The 20,031-nt window shown below is 52.5% G+C and overlaps 1 protein-coding gene and 1 long non-coding RNA gene across 4 annotated transcripts in view; both read right to left on the reverse strand.

The window, feature by feature from the left end:
- Positions 1-12,072, reverse strand: part of LOC102938961 (zinc finger protein RFP) — a 31,538-nt gene extending 19,466 nt beyond the window's left edge. The window contains exons 1-7 of one of the 3 annotated variants that reach the window (XR_006285710.1): positions 11,588-12,072; positions 9,823-9,975; positions 8,615-8,845; positions 8,265-8,287; positions 7,418-7,533; positions 4,734-4,778; positions 2,372-3,370 (exon numbers count right to left, since the gene is read on the reverse strand). Coding sequence is in view for 2 of the 3 variants with exons in the window: in XM_037913683.2 (XP_037769611.1) it covers positions 2,859-3,370; positions 4,734-4,778; positions 7,418-7,533; positions 8,265-8,287; positions 8,615-8,845; positions 9,823-9,975; positions 11,588-12,004 (1,497 nt within the window). In the remaining variant the exon portion in view is untranslated. Of the gene's footprint in view, positions 1-2,239; positions 3,371-4,733; positions 4,779-7,417; positions 7,534-8,264; positions 8,288-8,614; positions 8,846-9,822; positions 9,976-11,587 lie in introns of those variants that run through there. The other 2 variants (XM_037913683.2, XM_037913684.2) reach the window with 2 other exon arrangements.
- LOC122462860 lies at positions 1,726-20,016 on the reverse strand. Its single transcript, XR_006285737.1, has 2 exons — positions 19,546-20,016; positions 1,726-2,124 (listed from the first exon to the last, which is right to left on the reverse strand). It is a non-coding gene; the product is annotated as an uncharacterized LOC122462860 (long non-coding RNA).
- Positions 20,017-20,031: the final 15 nt, after the last annotated feature.

Below are 20,031 nucleotides of genomic sequence, written 5' to 3' on the forward strand. Positions count from 1 at the left end.
CTCACGGCTCAAGCCCATGCTCTGACCCAGGCCCTGCTCCCACTCCACCCCTTTCCCCAAGGCCACTGCCCCTTCCCCCCCTGTCAAGCCTCCAATGCATGTGAAACAGCTGATTGTGGCAGGGAGGAGGCATGGGGAGGAGGGGGAGGCACTGATTGGTGGGGCTCGCGGCAGGTGGGAGGCACTGGGGGCTGGAGGGAGGGAGCTGATGGGGGGCTGCTGGTATATTACTGAGGCTCAGCTCTACACCAGGGGGTTAGGCAGCGGGTTTCACACCTCAGATAGGGGGAGAGTCCCCAAAGAATGTGCCTAGGGACCCCAAGACTGGAGCAGTGGATGGGCTCTGTTCTGGTCCCAGAGGCTTGAATTATCTGGGGATCCTGGGGCTCGGATGCTTGGGTTCCCCTCACTGCAGTCCGATGACACCTCACCAGGTCTGGGATACAGACTCACACACCAGTAAACAGAAACCCTCTCAGTGCCCAGCATCCAAACCCCTTTAACTCTGACCAGGTGGGTTCTGGAGACATGAATGCAGAGGTCTCCCGGTCAGGGCTGCCACCTCCTGCTCCCTTTGCCTTGGAGTGGGAAGGTTTCTATTAATGGTTCTTCCTGGGCTGGGGAGAGGCTGTCTCCTGTTCTACGTCTTCCACCATTCTCTGAAGCCAGGATAGAGCAGCTGGTGGCTTTCATCAGAGACACCTGTGGCCAGGAGCTGCCCTGACTCTGCTGGTGGGAATGTGGCAGCCCCGGCAGGGGGAGCAGGGAGATGCAGCAGGGGAGGAGGCAGAAAAGCAGCAAGATAGACCGGAGAACCCAAGGGGACTGTCTGTGACTCCATGTTCAGGCTGTTATGGTGCTTGAGAGGTTCACATTTGATACCCAGCGTGGGGTTTGTACCCTGGTTTGTAACTGTTTGCCCTGAGGTTGGTACTCACATTCGTGAGCTACTCCAGACAGTGGAGTCGAACCTGGGTCCCCCACGTGCCAGCTGAGGGCTCTCACCATGGGGTAAAAGTTATCAGGCAGGTGACATCACAAAACCCAGCTCCACCTTCTCCCCACCCCCACACTCACATTGTGTGTGGAGCGAGGCAGGTGCCTGACTCATTCCAGCAAGAAACGCCTCAGGTGCCTGAGCCACCTGACGTCAGACGCTGGGTTCCCGTCTGTGGGCGGCTGAGCAGAGACCGACGTCCCCCTGCAGCCCCGATTTAGGCACCTGTCGGTGAGAGGGGGCAGGGCTTAGGACACCCCTCCCTACTTGTCAGCATCTCCACTTGTCTCGCTTAAATGGCTCCCCGCCTAGTGAGCTGGCTTTTGTGAATCGCACTGTAAGGTGCCTCTGATGCCCACTTGCATTGTCTAGGGGGTTCAGGCACCTGACTCAGCTTTGCAGAATGTGATTTTCTGGTTGCCTACAAACTAGGCCCTGTGACGCTCAGCATTGCCACACCAAGTCCCTTCATGGATTGTCCCCTGTGCAACCAGTCACCTCTCCGCAGAGCACAGCTGAGGAATTCCAGATTGACACGGGTGTGTACAGGACAGAGACAGAGCACAGGCTGGTTAGTGACACATCCCAGTAAAACACAAAATTCTCCCCCTAGAGGCGCGATATTCCCTATGGGGGCTGTGGGGACACAACCAAGTCAGGAAGCAAATCCCAGGACTCTGCCCCCGACAACTGCAGCTGGGACATTAAAGTGGAACAAACAAGAAGAATTGTTTGTAATGTTTTATTTTACAGTAAATAACGAAAGGTGGTCAGTAAACAGAGTTGAGAAGGAGCCTTAATAACCACAGCATGGCAAGGAGATCCTCAGCTACGAGAACAGTTTTCTTAATGGCACTAAAATAGCACCAATGGCCAGGAATTAATATAGGGAATTAATGAGTTACAGTCTCACTTTCAGTCACATGTCATAAATCTCTCTCTTCCCTTTCCTTCTCTCCTTTTCTGTTCATTATTCTTACCCTCACTTCTGATCCCTGTTTATTTTCCTGTGTTTCTCCCACTCTCCTCCCCTCCCTGTTACAGATCAGCCCCCATGGCTGCTCCATTCCACCCCCCTCCACCCCCAATTTTATCCCTTCCCCTCTTCCTGCCCCCGGCTGGTTCCCCTGTCAGGGATAGTTTCCTGTCACTCTTCTCAGTTCTATTTTCCACCACTTCTCCTGGACTCTCCCTTTATTCTTGTTTTATTTTCATTCACATTTTCCTTCTTGCTTCTTCTAATTCCCTCTGGTTAAACCCGCCCTGTCCCTGTCTCCCGCAGTGCTGCCAACCTCAGGAGTTTAAAAAAATCGTGAGACTGACCGAATGATGATTTTCTTAAAGTTATACAACGGTTTTTCCATCAATCTGCACCCCCTACCCATCCCCTCCACCGCCCCCACGCGTGTGTGGGACCATGACAGTGACACCAGTTGTCCTGAAGTGACTTGGGCCCCTGCGGCAGGAGCTCTGGCTGGGAGACCCCATGAGATCCAATCCCACAGATCTGCACAAACCGCTCCCTGCTGCCGCTTCTCCCCAGCCCCCCAAACCCTGATTGATTCCTGCTGGGTCCCTGCCCAGCCCCTGTCTCTGCCTGTCCCCAGCCCGGCTGTTAGTTCTGCCCCCTGCCCAGCCCCCACCTCTGCCCCTCAGGGCCCCTCTGCCCCTCCTGCAGCCCCAGGGTTCCTCCCCCTCCCCCTCCTGTGCCTGGGGCTGCAGGGAGGAAGGGGGAGGAGCTTCCAGGGGTCATAGAGATGAGGCGCCAGGGGCAGGGTAGATGGGAGTCCTCCAAGGACATAGAGACTGGGGTCCGTGAGGCTAGAGAGGCTGATTTCCGGCTCCCCCTCTGCTGTGGGTCTCAGGGACGCAGGCGGAACCGGGATCCCAGCCCCACCCAGAGCCAGGGGCGGATTCTCTCCCCAGGGACGGAGCCCGGCGGGAAAGTGAAGATCGGGGCCTCGTCACCAGCATCGATAAATGTCACCTGCCCCCGGTCACAGTCCAGACAAACCCGGATCCTGCTGGGGGCCCGGCTCAGGGGCAGGGGGGTCTCAGGGGCGGTGAGAGCCCAGAACTGACCCAGCCACTCCACAGCCCAGATCCCCCCCTCAGGGCTACGGCTGATCCGTCCCTTCCTCCCCACAGACTCTCTGGCCACCCCCACAGCCCAGAATTGCCCATCCCCCACCTCCACCTCCCAGCAATGTCTCCCTGAGGTGAATCCCTCACAGCCCAGCACACAGAGCTCAGTGTCAAATCTCTCAGGGGTGTTGGGCAGTCGCTGCCGCCTGTCTCCCCATCTCACACTTTTCCCACCCTCAGACAGGACGAGGTCGGGATGAGCCGTGTCTGGATCCAGAGTCACATTCTCTGGGGAGAGAGAATCAGAGCGTTAGGAGGAGAGCTCAGCCCTGGGGGAGGCTGGGACCATTTCTCACTCTCCCCAGCAGCCCTGTTCTGGCTGGGACAGGCCTGGATCGCAGGGAGCTGCCTCTGTCCTGGGCACCTGAGACTGAGCAGGGATGTCACTGCACTTCCTCAGTCTCTGTAAGGAGACCCACTTCATTAATTTCCCATTTGCTTGCATAAGCGTCAGCTCCCAGCTACCCCTGTTGATTCTGCTCCATTCCCAGCAGGAGAGACACACCAAGAAAGGTTTTAGTGGGGAGGGAGCAGAGGAAGCAGGTCCAGTTTTGAAGCCCAGAGGAAATCTCCCTCCTCTAATGCAGTCTCCACTCCCAGGGCTGGGAAGAGAGAGGAAGATGCAGCTTTGGGGAAGAGCTGATTAACACCAGAGAGTAGGAGGTGGCATTGGGTGAGGTAGCCCAATCCCCAACCCAGAGAGAAGGGAGGAGCTGGCAGCATCAGAGGGAAAGGATCGCCCCAGTCCAGGAAGCAGCTCCAATGGGAGAGCCCAGCCCTGCCCAGAGGAAAGGCGGGATGTTGGAGAAGAGCAATGGGGAGACCCCCTGCACCGGGGTAAAGCAGAGGGATGTGTCAGTCCTCAGGGCATTGAGCTCTGTTCGGGTGCTGCTCAGGGAGAGTGTTTCTGTTCATTAGCATGGGCATGAACTCAGCACTCAGGTTGGTGTCAGGATTATTTGTGTGATGTCAGCTTGGGATCTCCCCAGGTGTTCCGGCACCTTGGCAGAAGTTGGGGAGGGGGGTACTAGGTCACACTACCTGTGGCCCTGCCCTCTCCCTGGCCCTGCCCCACTCTTCATCTTCCCACCGAGGCCCTGACCCTGGCCAGGCTGGGAGCCTTGGCCCCTATGGAGAGCCCCTGACCCTCCACATTCCCATGTCCACTCTCCGGCGTGCACCACCCAGGGCAGGGGGAGGGTCCGGGGGGAAGAGGAGCAGGGGTGGGGCCACTGAGAGGGACAAGCACCAGGAAGAAGCTGCACTACACAGGGCGCAGTTGATCAGCCGCCCCTCCATGAAACACAGCCAATGCTGCGATGCTCCACGCCTGCCCAAGACTTGCAGTTTGGGGGGCCAACATGGCCCCCTGCCCCCAAACTATGCCCATGTTAAAAGGAGGGTGAGCTTGGCCCCCTGGCCCCCCATGTTCCAGTGCCCCTGGATCTCCTCACTGTGAATGAGTTACTTTTAGGGCTGTGTGTGCCACAGCCACTGGTGAGTTGGTTGATAACTTTCGTCACAATCTCATGAAGATGTTTTCACTGGAATTTTCTCCTAATTTAAAGACAATCTCCAGCTGCAAACTCACCCTGTCTGTGTGCTCCTAGGGATTCCAGTGCAGACGGCAGAGTGTCTGGCGGGGGAAAGGAGAAAAGAGATGAGATTTCAGACTTTCATATTTCTAACAGCGTCCCCACTCTGAACGCATAGAACTGTGTTTTCATCATGACAGAGAAACAGATTGAGAGGCCCAGAGACAGACTCAGGCATTTAATAGAAACTAACTGAATCCTTCTACTTCCTCTCTCATTCAGCCATCTCCCAGCAATGGAACCAACGTCCTTTCAGCCTCACAACCATCCCAGGACACACAATCTGTAAGAGAGATTTACTTTTCCCCTCCTCATCCCCTTCCACCCTTCCAACTCCAGTTGGTTTGTCTCATTTACTCACGGCCTTTTGTCGTAACCTAGACCCAGATCATACAAAGACTTTGGCAGAAAAGTAACTTTACCCACTTTGGTCCCTTTGGCCAGGGGTCAGGCAGCATTATGTTGTGCGACGGACACTTGACAAAATTACCAGAGTGAGTGACGGACTTTGGCGGGGGGTTATGTCATTCAGTCATCATTCAACCCGTAAAATAACGCACAATTTTCCACACTGAAAAAACCATAACCTAGCTCGTTAATAAATAATGAACAATAATAATAGGAATAAATTCAACTCAGGTGAGTGTTTTTGAATGTCCCTCACTGCCGCAGTCAATATTTTTTTGTGGGATGGGGGCATTGAAATAAATATTTCTCCTAAAACCGTATTTCAGTGCATTCTTGTCACTACTTTAAATAATATGTCTGATGGGAGGATGAGTGTCTGTGTGTGTGTGTGTGTGTCCCACCTCTACACCGCTTACCCCATGTCTCTCCCCTGTCTGTATCCCTTACATGGGAGATCCCCCATCATGTCACAGGATGTGGGAAACAGAGGAGGGGGATCTCTCAGTGGAGCAGGGTTTCCCATCGCCTCACTGTGACCAGGGCACCCCTCTCCGGGCAGGGGTGATCCCAGAGTCAATGGAAACATCCTCTGTCTCCTGACCAGGACAAAGGGACAAGTTCTGTCTGCGGGTCTGTTGTGAGCAGGGGCCAGGGTGGAACTAATTCTTCGGGGTGGGGGACTCACCTCTGGTGGCTCCCAGAAGTGGCTTCCCATAGTCCCTCATCCGTGCTGCTCCTGGGAAGCTAGGCTGAGGGGGTCTGTGCAGCCGGGGGAGGGGTAGCAATGAGGGGCTGGAGCTTGGCTGAGAGGAGCTGTGCAATATGGAGGTGGCACTGAAGAGCTGGAGCTAGTCTGAGGGGGGCTGTGCAGTGGGGGGGCAGCACTGAAGGGTTGGAGTTAGGCTGAGGGGGGCTGTGCAGTGAGGGGGAGCACTGAAGGGCTAGATCTAGGCTGAGGGAGGCTGTGCGATCGGGGTCGCACTGATGGGCTGGAGCTTCACTGAGTGGGGCTGTGCAGTGGGGGGCAGCTGGAGGGAGGGAGCTAGGCTGAAGGGATCAATCCATTGAGGGGGACAGCATTGAACCGCTGGAGCTAGGCTGAGGGGGGCTGTGCAGTGGGGGGCAGCACTGGAGGGAGGGAGCTAGGCTGAAGGGAACAGTGCAGTGGGGGGGGGCGGCATTGAACAGCTGGAGCTAGGCTAGGGGGGCTGTGCACTGGGGTGAGGCACTGAAGGGCTGGAGCTAGGTTGAGGGGGGCTGTGCACCCAGCCACAGAGAAGTTAGCAAAGTCCAATACCCCCTGAGTGGAGACAAGGGGGAAAGTGGCGTGTGCATAATCAGTGGTAAGAAACCAATCAGAGAGGAGAACAATAACATGAAAATAACTTCAAGAAAAAAAGCCCTGCCAATGATGTGTTCATGCATGTGTAGTGTATATGACCTATATAAGGTACTTAATATTCATACCACTCAAAGGTGATTGGAAAAGAACTAGTAAATATGCAGTTTGGATGTGTCTAATATTCCAGACATTGTAAGGGGTAATTAGAGCTTCCTAGGAGAAATCCCCCATGACCCACCTATGCCCCAGGAGAAGGGAACTGACGAGCACTTCTTTCTATTTGCGATGGCTAGTAGCAAATATCCCAATGGCTGGTGATGGGGCACGAGTTGGGGAGGACTCTGAGTTAGAGAGAAATCTTTTCCAGGTGCCTGGCTTTTGGGTCTTGCTGAAATGCTCAGTGTCCAGCTGACCACCATATTTGGGATAGAGAAGGAATTTTCCACCAAATCAAACTGCCAGAGACTCTGGGGTTTATTTTTGCCTTCCTCTGCCATATGGAGCACGTATCATTTACCGATGTTAAACTAAAAGAAATGGTGGATTCTCTGTAACTTGAAGTTTTTAAATCATTATATGAGGGCTTCAGGAATTCAGCCAGAGTTTACAGGTAAATTGCAGGAGTGGGTGGGGAGGTTCTGTGGCCTGCAATGTGCAGGAGGTCAGAGTTGATGGATCAGGATGGTCCCTTCTGACCTTAAAGTCGATGAGTCATTTCTTACTTTGTAACTGTAATCGAAAAGCATGTTTTTGGTGCAAACAAAGGTTTGAATTAATCAACCTGAGTGTCTTGGACCCAAATGTCTGGCCTTCTCACCCAGCAATTAAATAGAAGCATCCTCTAAGTGTGAACCAATTGACCAGCACCATTCTCTTCCCACAGTCTCAGAGGCTCTTCCCAATTTCCATTCCTAGATCCCTTCTGGGTACCTTTGAACTTCCTCAGAGTCTCCATTAGCACAATAGTTTTCTGGGAGAAATCGCTGACTTGCTCTTCCAGTTCAGGAGAAATCTCCTCTGGCTGCTGGAACTTCCCCTTCTCACACCTGGAGAGAAACAATTTCACGTGATTATATTTCATTGTGTGACTCATGATAAGTTCTGGCTAGTGAGTTGCTGCTCTAATGGGCCTGGAGTTGGAATTCCTCGACTTCTCCCAGCCTCAGAGCAGGTGCAACACAGCCCTTGGCCATACAACCTTCCCTTCTAAGGACTCCTTAATATTCTTCAACTCTGGTCTGGTGAGATCAGCTCTGGGGACAAAAGGGGAATTGAGTCTCCATGGCCAATTCACTCCTTGGCCTCCATGCTCTGAGGAACAGGAGGTTCCTATGTAAAGTGCTGTAGAAATCTGTCCACTAGGAACTAAACTGAGACACCAACTCCCCCCTCCCCGGCTCATTCCACACAGGTCTCCAAACAGTCCTCAGGCCGGGAAAGACTCAGGTGGGAAAGACTCTTGACCACTGCTGCCTTGGGCTGAATGGTAACCAGGGCCCCAGTAGTGACAGGCCCATATTCCATCCCCACAATCCTGAGGCAGCCACTCCCCCAGGGATGTGACATCTCGAAGAAACACTTGAGGTCAGTCTTTCCCACTGAACGGAGAATTCCAGAGTCTTCTGTACCAGGGTGAGAATCTCAGGATTAAGTTTATCTGAGAGATTTGTATCCAAAATCCCCACACATGTTGCTGTGGAGATGCAGTGCTAACATCATCTCCATGCTCTTCCCCAGCATTGCCAAGTATGTGTGGGAGTGAGAGAGAGCCACGTACCTACTCAAGGTGCTTCTGACATCCTAGAGGGGAGAGAGAGGAGAGAGAGATTAAAAAAAATCTCAGTACCACCTGACACACACTTGGGATTCCAGGAAAGGGGTTTTGCAAATACAGGGAAAATCAGCCCTGCCCTGGCCCCGGGGCCATGGTTTCACTGAGCTAGTGGGGCTTTTCCAGCTCTAATATCAATGTGTCTATGAGTCTGCAAAGAACAAGAGTCATTCACATTTCAGCAATGCACACATTGAGTTACACTGAGATCTCTGACTGCTGGACCCTGGTGCCCGTACTTCAGGAGCTGTCCTGTCCCTGTGTTGGGATTTGGGATGTTTCTAGCTCAGTCTCACCTGTAGGAATTCACTTGCTGGCTTCTGACACTTCCCCTCCATCTCACTGATCAGCTCACTGAGATGGGAAATCCCCTCTGAGAGTTTGCTGATATTTTCATTCTCTATCTTCACAATCTCCTTGTCCAGCTTTTCCAGCTGGGCCAGCAGGAGTCGCTCTTGTTCCTCCAGGAACTGCCGCAGTTGCTGAAATTCAGACACAATCTTCTGCCTCTCGGTTTCTGTCTGTTTCTAGAGGAAATAAGGAAAGGGCTGGTCAGGAACATGGATGGAGCGTGATGACCTTTCATACAGTCTTACAAGAGAGAGTTTCTTTACAATCTCTAACACATCTGTGCAGAGACCAGGCCATGAGGCGTCAGGCCTAGTGCTCAGAGCTGCAGTCAGAAGTCAGGAACTACAGCCGAAGTCAGAGCTGGAGTCAAAGTCAGGATCTCACCAAGGGTTGGGGCTACAGTCGAGCTGAGAAGGACATGCCAAAGGCTGAGCCAGAATCAGTGTCTGGAGTCACACGGGGGATTGGGACTGGAGTCGGAGTCAGGCAGCCACGCGAAGGGTCAAGCCAAAGTCAGACAGCAGTACTGCAGGTCAAACCTGAGTCAGGAACAACGCCAGGGCCCAGCCAGCGTCAGGGTCCAGTCCAGCAGCAGATCGGGAGTTCACTCAGTTGTTTGGACAACTTCCCGTGACTCCTGCTGGCGTAATTCATGCATCCGAACGTCTGCTCCAATCAGGAGCTTCGTAGGCAGATCCTCTGGTGGGCCAGAGTTCCACTAGCCCCTCCCCCGCTGGCTCTGGAGAGCGGTCGGGTTGTAATGAGAGTCTCTGTGGGCTGAGGTTCAAAACCCACCATTCTTCCCATCCTGACACTTGAGTATACACTGTGATCACAAAGGAGAGGATTTTCTTACCGCTTCCCATTTGGGCCCAATCTCTCTGCAAGGGCTGTCTCCATGTCTACTGGGATACAGTCAGTGCGGTTTGGGAGAAATTTTGTGAAAGCCACAAGTGGTAGTAATTGACTCATTAACTAAGATGCATCTTAGATCCTGCAGAAGACGCCATTGTCCTTCTCCAGGGAGAGAACATTTGTGATATGCGCACGCATGTGCGCACACACACACGCACACACACACGCACACACGCACACACACACAGAGTATCCCATGATCATGGAGAAACACACACAAGGCCACAGAGAAATCTACCAATAAACATCCCTCCCAGCTCCATGTCCCAGCAGGCGAAGAACAACAGGCACTGACCAGATACTCCCGGCTTCTCTCCTCTCCAGTCAGTTTCAATCCCAGGAGCTTTTCTCTCTCTTCCCTCAGAGTCTTCAAATGGGCTTGTATTTTTTCCTGACAAACAGAAATGATTTGGTGGGTTCATTTTCAGGGTTGTAGGGGGTGGATGAGGTGTTTTCCCACCCAAAATTCTACATAACAGTCAGTCTTCCTAGATTGACTAGGTGGGTAAGGCAATACCTTCCGCTGGCCCAGCTCCTGTTGGTAAAAGAGTTACACACAACTCAGCTCTGGGGAACAGACTCTTTCCCAGGCCTGAAGAAGAGCTCTGTGTAAGCTTCAAAGCTTGTCATTCACTACAGAAGCTGCCCATGAGCAGAAATTCCTTCATCTACCTTGTCTTTCTAATAGCCCAGAACCAACACAGTCACAACAATATTGTGTACAACAGTGGGTCTTTCTAGAGGTAGGACATCAGAGACACCAAGGAAATGAAACCTTGTTTATAGAAATTGGGCGGGTTTTGTATTCAGATGGTTTGAAGTTATTACATCCACTTTCTCCATTGAGTCGAACCAGTGGAAAACTGGTGTCCCATGGTGGTGAATCTATAAAGCTGGTCTTGAGAAGATTTAACAAACAGTGATACCAATTCCAGAAGCCACCAGGGGCAGCCATGTTGGCCGGGATGCTCAAAGGAGTCCAACTCCATTGACTTTCAGCCCTGTACCCCTGGGGAATGGACGGGTTGGACAGCACTGATCTAAGGCCTAGGGCAAACCCCATTAGATGTGTTGATTAGTGTTAGGAACAGCTGGGCTTTGCCCTCGTGCTGTCCTAGCCCCTTCCCCTGGCAATGGCCTCTGGGTAGCGACCCCAAAGTCCCTAGCAAAGACCCCAGAAGCGGTGGATTCTGGCAGATTTCAAAGGGCTGCCTGGTGGGACTAACGGAACCACGTTGGCTGGTCCTTGCCCATGAACACATGGGAACAGGTCAGACTGGCACTGGTCCGCACGGCCCAGGGGTTAGTTTTGCTGAAGATAAGTCTGATCCCTGTGGCATGTGGCATGGACCTGCACTGACTGGAGCCCTTGTGGGTGTGGACTGAAGGTGCTCCGGGTCCCACACCATGTTCAGCCCAGTGATGTCCTCTAGCGCAGGCCGCCAGCATCTGAGTTTAACCCTCATGGAGCAGCACAGGAGTTCAGAATCCCAGTGGGAAACCTCCTTTCCCTGCCGGGCCTAGGACCTGTATCAAGGAGTCTTTTCCTCCTACTGTTTGCACTTCATCACTACTCAGTGCTGCTGAAAGGGGCAGAGTAGCTTGTGGTTAGAGCACTGAAGAGGGCCTTGGAAAAGCAGGTTTTTATATCCAGCTCTGCCACTGATCTGCTGAGTCACCTTGGACAAGTCACTTCCCCTCACGGTGCCTCAGTTTCCCCTCCCACCCTTTGTCTGTCTTGTCCAGTTAGACTCTAAATGATTCGGGGCAGGGATTGACCTTCACCGGGTTTTGTGCAAGGCCCCCACAATCGAGGTCAGATCTCATCTGGGGTCTCTAGAGGATGCAAATAACAACAAACACTGTCACACAAGCAGTAATACCAGCCACAGCTTGTAACTCCCCAAATGAAGGCTACACACAGCTGAATGACACAGTTACACCATTAAGTTGTAATTAATATTCAAAGTTATTACACATTAGACTGGGCAGCAACTCCGTACCTTGTACTCCTGGGCAGCTTCCTGTATGGGAACCACCGTGTGAGCGCGGTGAGCCCGGGACTCTCTGCAGATCACACAGATGGGGGTTTGATCATCTTCACAGAACAGTTTCAGAGCCTCCTGGTGTTCCCCACACACCCCACCCCCTCCTGCTCCCTTCGCTGTCTGGAAACTCAGCCGCTTGGCGATTTCTACGACATTTGCCAGGGGCCTGTTGGGCCTGAGGTTTCTCTGTTGCACAGTTTCTCTGCACTGAGGGCAGGAGGCGGCTGTGTCAGGTCCCTCCCAGCACTGGGCGATGCAGGCGTGGCAGAAATTGTGCCCACACTCCAGAGTGACAGGGTCTGTGAAATACTCCAGACAGACGGGACATGTCGCTTCCTCCTGGAGACTTTCCACGGGGCTCACTGCAGCCATGGCTCCCTCCGGGCAGTGGGACAGGGTAAGTTTCAGTTTCCTGAGTTCACACTCTGCCCCGCCTGCAGCAGCAATGGGGTGTTTCCTTCCCTGAAAGTGACTTGTGCTGTTTGCTGAGCAGGAAGGACCCAACCAATTTCACACCTGGAGGCTTTGGTGAAAAAATGTATCAATTCTGCGGGGAATAGACAATATTGTGGTCAGACCAGAACTATTTAATGACACTAGACACTGAGATTCAAAAAGTTGAAGCTTTAGAACTGTTAAAATTGTCTGTGAGGAGCTAAATCTCCTCCCTCCCCCAGCAGCTCCACCAGGGCAATGACCCAGTGTCTCCCCCACCACCACAGGGACCGAGGCTGAGAGTCCATCTGATGGCGGCTCAGGGGCCTGTGGAATGTGCTGGGATCTCAGCCTGGGCCCTAGGGGGGCAGGTGACCCTGTCACACCACCGCACCCAGCAAGGCCGAGGGCAGCCGGTGTGAGGGGAGCTCGCACTAGGGGCCTGCAGGGCACGTGGCGTGGGATAAACAGAGACCTCTCAGGCCACTCGCCCATTGTGGCTGCAGGAGGGGATGTGGGGACAGACGGAGGAGGCCTGGGGCAGTCTGGGAAGCCGCCATCAGGACACGAAGAGGGAATTCAGCTGTGGCGGGGAAGCCGTGCTGTGCAGAGATGCTGCTGCGGATGCAGCTAGTTACCCGGGTCCAGTTTTGCAGCAGTGTAACAACGTGGTTACTAGACGTTGCAGCTCAGCGGAGTGAAGTGCTGGTCTCCGCGCGGCTTGACATTTGCAGCCATCGTTCAAACACCTTTCCCCTGCTGCTGTCTTAGGCCTTGGCTACACTTGCGAGTTACAGTGCAATAAAGGAGCCCCGTGCGCACTAGCTCACTACCCGTCCACACTGGCAAGATACGTAGAGCGCTCTGCCCCAGGTGAGCAACCGTCAGACCCGCCCTTTAAATTCTCTGGGAATTTTGAAAATCCCCTTCCTGTTTGCTCAGCCAGGCGTGGAGTGCTCTCAGCGAATCTTTCCAGGGGACCATGCCTCCACGTGCCAGGCGATCCCCAGTATGGAGCAATGGCGAGGTGCTGGACCTCATCAGTGTTTGGGGGGAGGAAGCTGTCCAGTCCCAGCTGCGCTCCAGCCGTAGGAATTACGATATCTTCGGGCAGATATCGAGGGCCATGATGGAAAGGGGCCATGAGCGGGACGCACTGCAGTGCAGGGTTAAAGCGAAGGTGCTGCGGAATGCCTACCGCAAAGCCCACGAGGCAAACAGCTGCCCCCGTGACCTGCCATTTGTACAAAGAGCTGGACGCGATACTTGGGGGTGACCCCACCTCCACTCTCAGGACCACCGTGGACACTTCAGAGCCAAGTTCAATCAGGCAGGAGGAGGAGGAGGAAAGCGGGAGCCAGGGTGCTGAGGAGGAGGGAGACACCCCAGAATCCCGAGATGCATGCAGCCAGGAGCTGTTCTCAAGCCAGGAGGAAGGTAGCCAGTCACGGCGGCCAGTGCTTGGGGAAGGACAAACACCAGAGGAGGTTCCCGGTAAGCGGCTTTTATTTGGGGAAGGAAGTTATTCGGTGCGGGCTCTTGGGGTGAGGAGGATTACGGCTGCATGCATGCTATTGTGTAGACTGTGCTTGCCCTTAAGTACGGGGGAATCATTGCTCTGTCTGGTGTGAGCAATGCTGCCTCTGTTAAGTGTTGCATTTTGCCTTTACCGATGCAACCTTGAGATCTCAGCCGTCCATGTTATCACAGGCCGAAAGACTCCAAAGAACCAGAAAGAGGCCACGCAGAAGCAAGGAAGACATGGTGCATGAAGTAATGCAGCATTCAAGTAATGAGAATCAAAAAGTGTAGGAGTGGCGGGAGAGTGAAGAAGGATCCGCCAGCAGAACGAGGAGCGCTGGCACAAAAGCGCGGTGCTCCGGCAGCAAAGCACGGATCGGCTGAGAAGCACAATGGAGCACCAAGCAGACTCTATCCAGGCGCTCGTAGCCATGAAGGCGGAGCACTACCGTGCCCACCCCCGCCCCCTGCAGCCCTTGTCCCAAAACTCTTTCCCTTGTGCCCCCATGTCACCTCCAACCCACTTTCCCCAACATCCAGGTTCTTACCGCCACCAGCTGCCTCCAACACCTGTAGCTTCACCACCCAGCCCTGAAAGCTCCAACCCCGACCCTCTGCACTCAACCCCCATCACCAGGCATTTTAGCCGGCCAGAAGTCCAGCACTGATTGCACAGCACTCCAGACAGGACATACGCAAATCTGTGATTGTACCGTTCCCCACCCCACCCCCTTGCCCTTTCTGTTTCCCAAGCAGTTGTGTTTATTTTCAATAAATGAATTTTCTTTTCAATAAATGGATTTTTTGGCTTTGAAAACATTCTTGATTATTCCATAAAGTAAAAGATACCTTAGCCCAGGAAATCAACAAGCACTGCAAGTCAGTGTAGCAAACACAGATTCCTACTAACATTGGAACCACTGCACTTCACTCCCGTGCAGGGCACCGAACTTTACTGGTGGCTTTCAGCCTCAAATTGCTCCCTCAAGGCATCCCGAATCCTGTCAGCCCCGCGCTGGGCCCCTCGAACAGCCCTGCTCTCTGGCTGTTCAAATTCAGCCTCCAGGTGTTGAACCTCCGAGGTCCATGCCTGAGTGAATCTTTCACCCTTCCCCTCACAAATGTTATGGGGGGTACAGCACGCGGATATCACCGCGGGGATGCTGTCATCGGCCAGGTCCAGCTTCCCATACAGAGAGTGCCAGCGGCCCTTTGAACGGCCAAAAGCACACTCCACAGTCATTCTGCACGGGCTCAGCCTGTTGTTGAAGCTCTCCTTGTTGCTGTCAAGGCTCCCTGTGTAGGGTTTCATGAGCCACGGCATTAACGGGTAAGCGGGGTCTCCAAGGATCACAATGGACATTTCGACTTCCCCTACAGTGATCTTCTGGTCTGGGAAAAAAGTCCCGGCTTGCAGCTTCCTGAACAGGCCAGTGATCCGAAAGATGTGTGCGTCATGTACCTTTCCGAGCTAGCCTGCATTAATGTCAATGAAACGCCCACGGTGATCCACAAACGCCTAGAGAACCACAGAGAAACACCCCTTCTGATTAACGTACTCGGAGGGAAGGTGGGCTGGTGCCAGAATTGGAATATGTGTCCCATCTATTGCCCCTCCACTGTTAGGGAAACCCATTTGTGCAAAGCCAGCCACAATCTCATGCACGTTACCCAGAGTCATGGTTCTTCTGAGCAGGATGCGATCAATGGCCCTGCAAACTTGCATCAACATGATTCCAATGGTCGACTTTCCCACTCCAAACTGGTTAGCGACCGATCGGTAGCTGTCTGGAGTTGCCAGCTTCCAGATTGCAATAGCCACCTGCTTCTCCACCGTCAGGGCAGTGCTCAATCTCGTGTCTTTGCGCCGCAGGGTGGGGGTGAGCTCCGCACACAGTCCTGTTGGAGACCCCAGGGCATGGCCACTAGTTAAGTTGAGGGGATGGAAGGCCATAAGGGTCGAGGAAGTCTCCCTGCTGAAGGCCGAAGGGCTTCTTCTCAACCCCCCTTAATAGAATTCAGGCCTGGCTGGTTTGAGTAAGCTCTTTTGCTCTTAAAACAATGTTTCAGTTGTAGATAATGCCTTATAGTGTAAGGTTTGCTGACGCCAAGTTAAAGATAACAGGAGAGACAGCTGCAAGGCCAGATAGAATGTGCTGGTTGTTTAAGTTGCTAGGAATGCTTGTTAGAGGTTGCAGGAAATAAACATTGTTGTAACCCATATAAAAAAGGCAGAGTATTTGTGCAAAGTTTTGATTGGCTGATGTGTAGTGCAGTAGCATTAAGAAATATAAAAGTGTGTGTAATAACCTGCTCTGATGTGCAGGATTTGAGATTCCATTCTCCCTGTACCTTGTTTGCAGCTGCAAATAAACTTTTCTGCTTCTCCACCCCGTTGTGATTATTGGGTGATGCACACCGGGTAACGAACCCCTGCTGTTGTGCGCCTCTGGCACTGGGTGCCGGCAACAGTCCCATGAAAGTGGCTTTTCTCATCCAAAAGTTCTGCAGCCACAGCTCGTCATCCCAGAGTTGCATGACGATGTGATTCCCACCACTCAGTGCTTCTTTCCCGAGCCCAAAAGCGGCGTTCCACGGTGCTGAGCATGTCCGTGAATGCCACAAGCAATCTCGTGTCATATGCGTTACTCGAGTCACGACTCCTCACTGTCCATTTGGATCTTAAGGAGTAACTCAACTGCCAAACGTGACATGCTGGTGAGACTCGTCAGCATATTCCTCAGCAGTTCGGTCTCCGTTCCCGCAGAGCGAAAGGGAAGACACAGCGCGCAGTACAAAAAACATTGAAAGATGGCGCCAAATGTGGACAGAAGCACTGGGATTGCTGGGGTGCGAACTGATGCATCACGGGGCTTTGGGACAGGACCCAGAATGCCCCCCCGCCCCCTTCCCACAGCGCCAGAATTGGAAGAGGTGCTCTGTGGGATAGCTGCCCATAATGCACCGCTCCCAATGCCGCTGCAAGTGCCCCAAACGTGGCCGCGCCAGTGCGCTGGCAGCTGTCAGTGTGGGCAGACTGCAGCGCTTTCCCTCCTGCGCTCTCCAAAGGCTGGTTTAACTCCAAGTGCTCTACATCTGCGAGTGTAGCCAAACCCTTCGGCGCTTGAGCCACCTGACGTCAGGTGGTGGGTTCCCGTCTGTGGGTGGCTAAACAGACATAGAGGCCCCCTGCAGCCCTGTTTTAGGCACCTGTCAGTGAGAGGGGGCAGGGTTTAGGACACCCCTCCCTTGTCACCTCTCCCACTGGCTAGCTTTGGACTTGTCTCCACTTACACTTTATAGCGCTCTAACTTGCTGGCTCAGGGGCGTGAAAAATCACCCCCCTGAGCACAGCAAGTCTGAGCGCGTTAAAGCGCTAGTGTAGACAGGCACCCAGCACTGGGAGCCGCGCTCCCAGCGCTCGGCGCTCATCCCCTCGTGGAGGCGGATTACCAGGAGCGCTGGGAGAGCTCTCTCCCTGGGCTTGCGTGAGACCACACTCGCACTGCAAAGCGCTGCTGCGGGAGCACTCCCACGACAGCGCTTTGAAGTTTCCAGTGTAGCCATTTCCCCAGATGGCTCCCTGCCGAGTGAGCTGGGTTTTGTGAATCTTATTGTCAGGTGCCTGTGATGCCCATGCATGGTACAGGGAGTTTAGGCCCCTAACTCAGCTTTGCAGAGTTGCAGGCTATGATTTTCTAGTTGCCTACAAATTAAGCATTAAGTGATGTTCAGCATTGCAACCCCAAGTCATGGATTCCTCCCCGTGCAAACAGTCTCCTCTCCGCAGAGCACAGCTGAGCAATTCCTGATTGACACGGGTGTGCACAGGACAGAGACAGAGCACAGGCTGGAGATTGACACATCCCAGTAAAACCCAAACTCTCCTCCTAGGGACACGATATTCCCTGTGGGGACTGGGGGGACACAACCAACTCAGGCAGCAAATCCCACGGCTCTGCCCCCGACAACTGCAGTTGGGACAGTAAAGTGGAACAAAGAAGAAGAATTCTTTGTCATGTTTTATTTACAGTAATTACTAAAGGTGATAAGTAAAGGGAGCTGAGAAGGAGCCTTAATAACCACAGCATGGCAAGCACATCCCCAGCTACTGAGAACACCTTTCTTAATGGCACTAAAATAGCACCAATGGCCAGGAATTAATATAGGGAATTAATGAGTTACAATCTCAGTTTCAGTCACGTGTCATAAATCTCTCTCTTCCCTTTCCTTTCATACTCTCCTTTTCTATTCATTTTTCTAACCCTCACTTCTGATCCCTGTTTATTTTCCTGTGTCTCTCCCACTCTCCTCCCCTCCCTTTGACAGATCATCGCCCATGGCTGCTCCATCCCACCCCTGTTATTTTACTCATTCCCCTCTTGCTGCCCCCAGGCTGGTTCCCCTGTCAGGGATAAAGAAAAGGAGTACTTGTGGAACCTTAGAGACTAACCAATTTATTTGAGCATGAGCTTTCGTGAGCTATAGCTCACTTCATCGGATGCATACTGTGGAAAGCGTAGAAGATCTTTTTATATACACACAAAGCATGAAAAAATACCTCCCCCCACCCACTCTCCTGCTGGTAATAGCTTATCTAAAGTGACCACTCTCCTTACAATGTGTATGATAATCAAGGTGGGCCATTTCCAGCACAAATCCAGGGTTTAACAAGAACGTCTGAGGAAAGGGGGGAGGGGGTAGGAAAAAACAAGGGGAAATAGGTTACCTTGCATAATGACTTAGCCACTCCCAGTCTCTATTCAAGCCTAGGTTAATTGTATGCAATTTGAAAATGAATTCCAATTCAACAGTTTCTCGCTGGAGTCTGGATTTGAAGTTTTTTTGTTCTAATATAGCAACTTTCATGTCTGTAATCGCGTGACTAGAGAGATTGAAGTGTTCTCCGACTGGTTTATGAATGTTATAATTCTTGACATCTGATTTGTGTCCATTTATTCTTTTACATAGAGACTGTCCAGTTTGACCAATGTACATGGCAGAGGGGCATTGCTGGCACATGATGGCATATATCACATTGGTGGATGTGCAGGTGAACGAGCCTCTGATAGTGTGGCTGATGTGATTAGGCCCTGTGATGGTGTCCCCTGAATAGATATGTGGGCACAGTTGGCAACGGGCTTTGTTGCAAGGATAGGTTCCTGGGTTAGTGGTTCTGTTGTGTGGTATGTGGTTGCTGGTGAGTATTTGCTTCAGGTTGGGGGGCTGTCTGTAGGCAAGGACTTGCCTGTCTCCCAAGATTTGTGAGAGTGTTGGGTCATCCTTCAGGATAGGTTGTAGATCCTTAATAATGCGTTGGAGGGGTTTTAGTTGGGGGCTGAAGGTGACGGCTAGTGGCGTTCTGTTATTTTCTTTGTTAGGCCTGTCCTGTAGTAGGTGACTTCAGGGAACTCTTCTGGCTCTATCAATCTGTTTCTTCACTTCCGCAGGTGGGTATTGTAGTTGTAAGAATGCTTGATAGAGATCTTGTAGGTGTTTGTCTCTGTCTGAGGGGTTGGAGCAAATGCGGTTGTATCGCAGAGCTTGGCTGTAGACGATGGATCGTGTAGTGTGGTCAGGGTGAAAGCTGGAGGCATGTAGGTAGGAATAGCGGTCAGTAGGTTTCCGGTATAGGGTGGTGTTTATGTGACCATCGTTTATTAGCACTGTAGTGTCCAGGAAGTGGACTGGAAATGGCCCACCTTGATTATCATACACATTGTAAGGAGAGTGATCACTTTAGATAAGCTATTACCAGCAGTGGGGTGGGAGGAGGTATTTTTTCATGCTTTGTGTGTATATAAAAAGATCTTCTACACTTTCCACAGTATGCATCCGATGAAGTGAGCTGTAGCTCATGAAAGCTTATGCTCAAATAAATTGGTTAGTCTCTAAGGTGCCACAAGTCCTTCTTTTCTTTTTGCGAATACAGACTAACATGGCTGTTACTCTGAAACCTGTCAGGGATAGTTTCCTGTCACTCTTCTCAGTTCTATTTTCCACCATTTCTCCTGGACTCTCCCTTTCTTCTTGTTTTATTTTCATTCACATTTTCCTTCTTGCTTCTTCTAATTCCCTCGGGTCAAACCTGCCCTGTCCCTGCCTCCCCCAGTGCTGCCAAGCTCAGGAGTTTCAAAAAATCGTGAGACTGATCGAATGATGATTTTTTTAAGGTTATACCATGGTTTTTCCATCAATCTGCACCCCCTACCCATCCCCTCCACCGCCCCCGCGTGTGTGTGGGACCATGACAGTGTCATCAGTTGTCCTGAAGTGACTTGGGCCCCTGGGGCAGGAGCTCTGGCTGGGAGACCCCATGAGGTCCAATCCCACAGATCTGCACAAACCGCTCCCTGCTGCTGCTTCTCCCCAGCCCCCCAACCCCTGATTGATTCATGCTGGGTCCCTGCCCAGCCCCCACCTCTGCCTGTCCCCAGCCCGGC

The sequence above is a fragment of the Chelonia mydas genome, chromosome 14 (assembly GCF_015237465.2).
Source record: "Chelonia mydas isolate rCheMyd1 chromosome 14, rCheMyd1.pri.v2, whole genome shotgun sequence".
Lineage (NCBI taxonomy): Eukaryota > Metazoa > Chordata > Testudines > Cheloniidae > Chelonia > Chelonia mydas.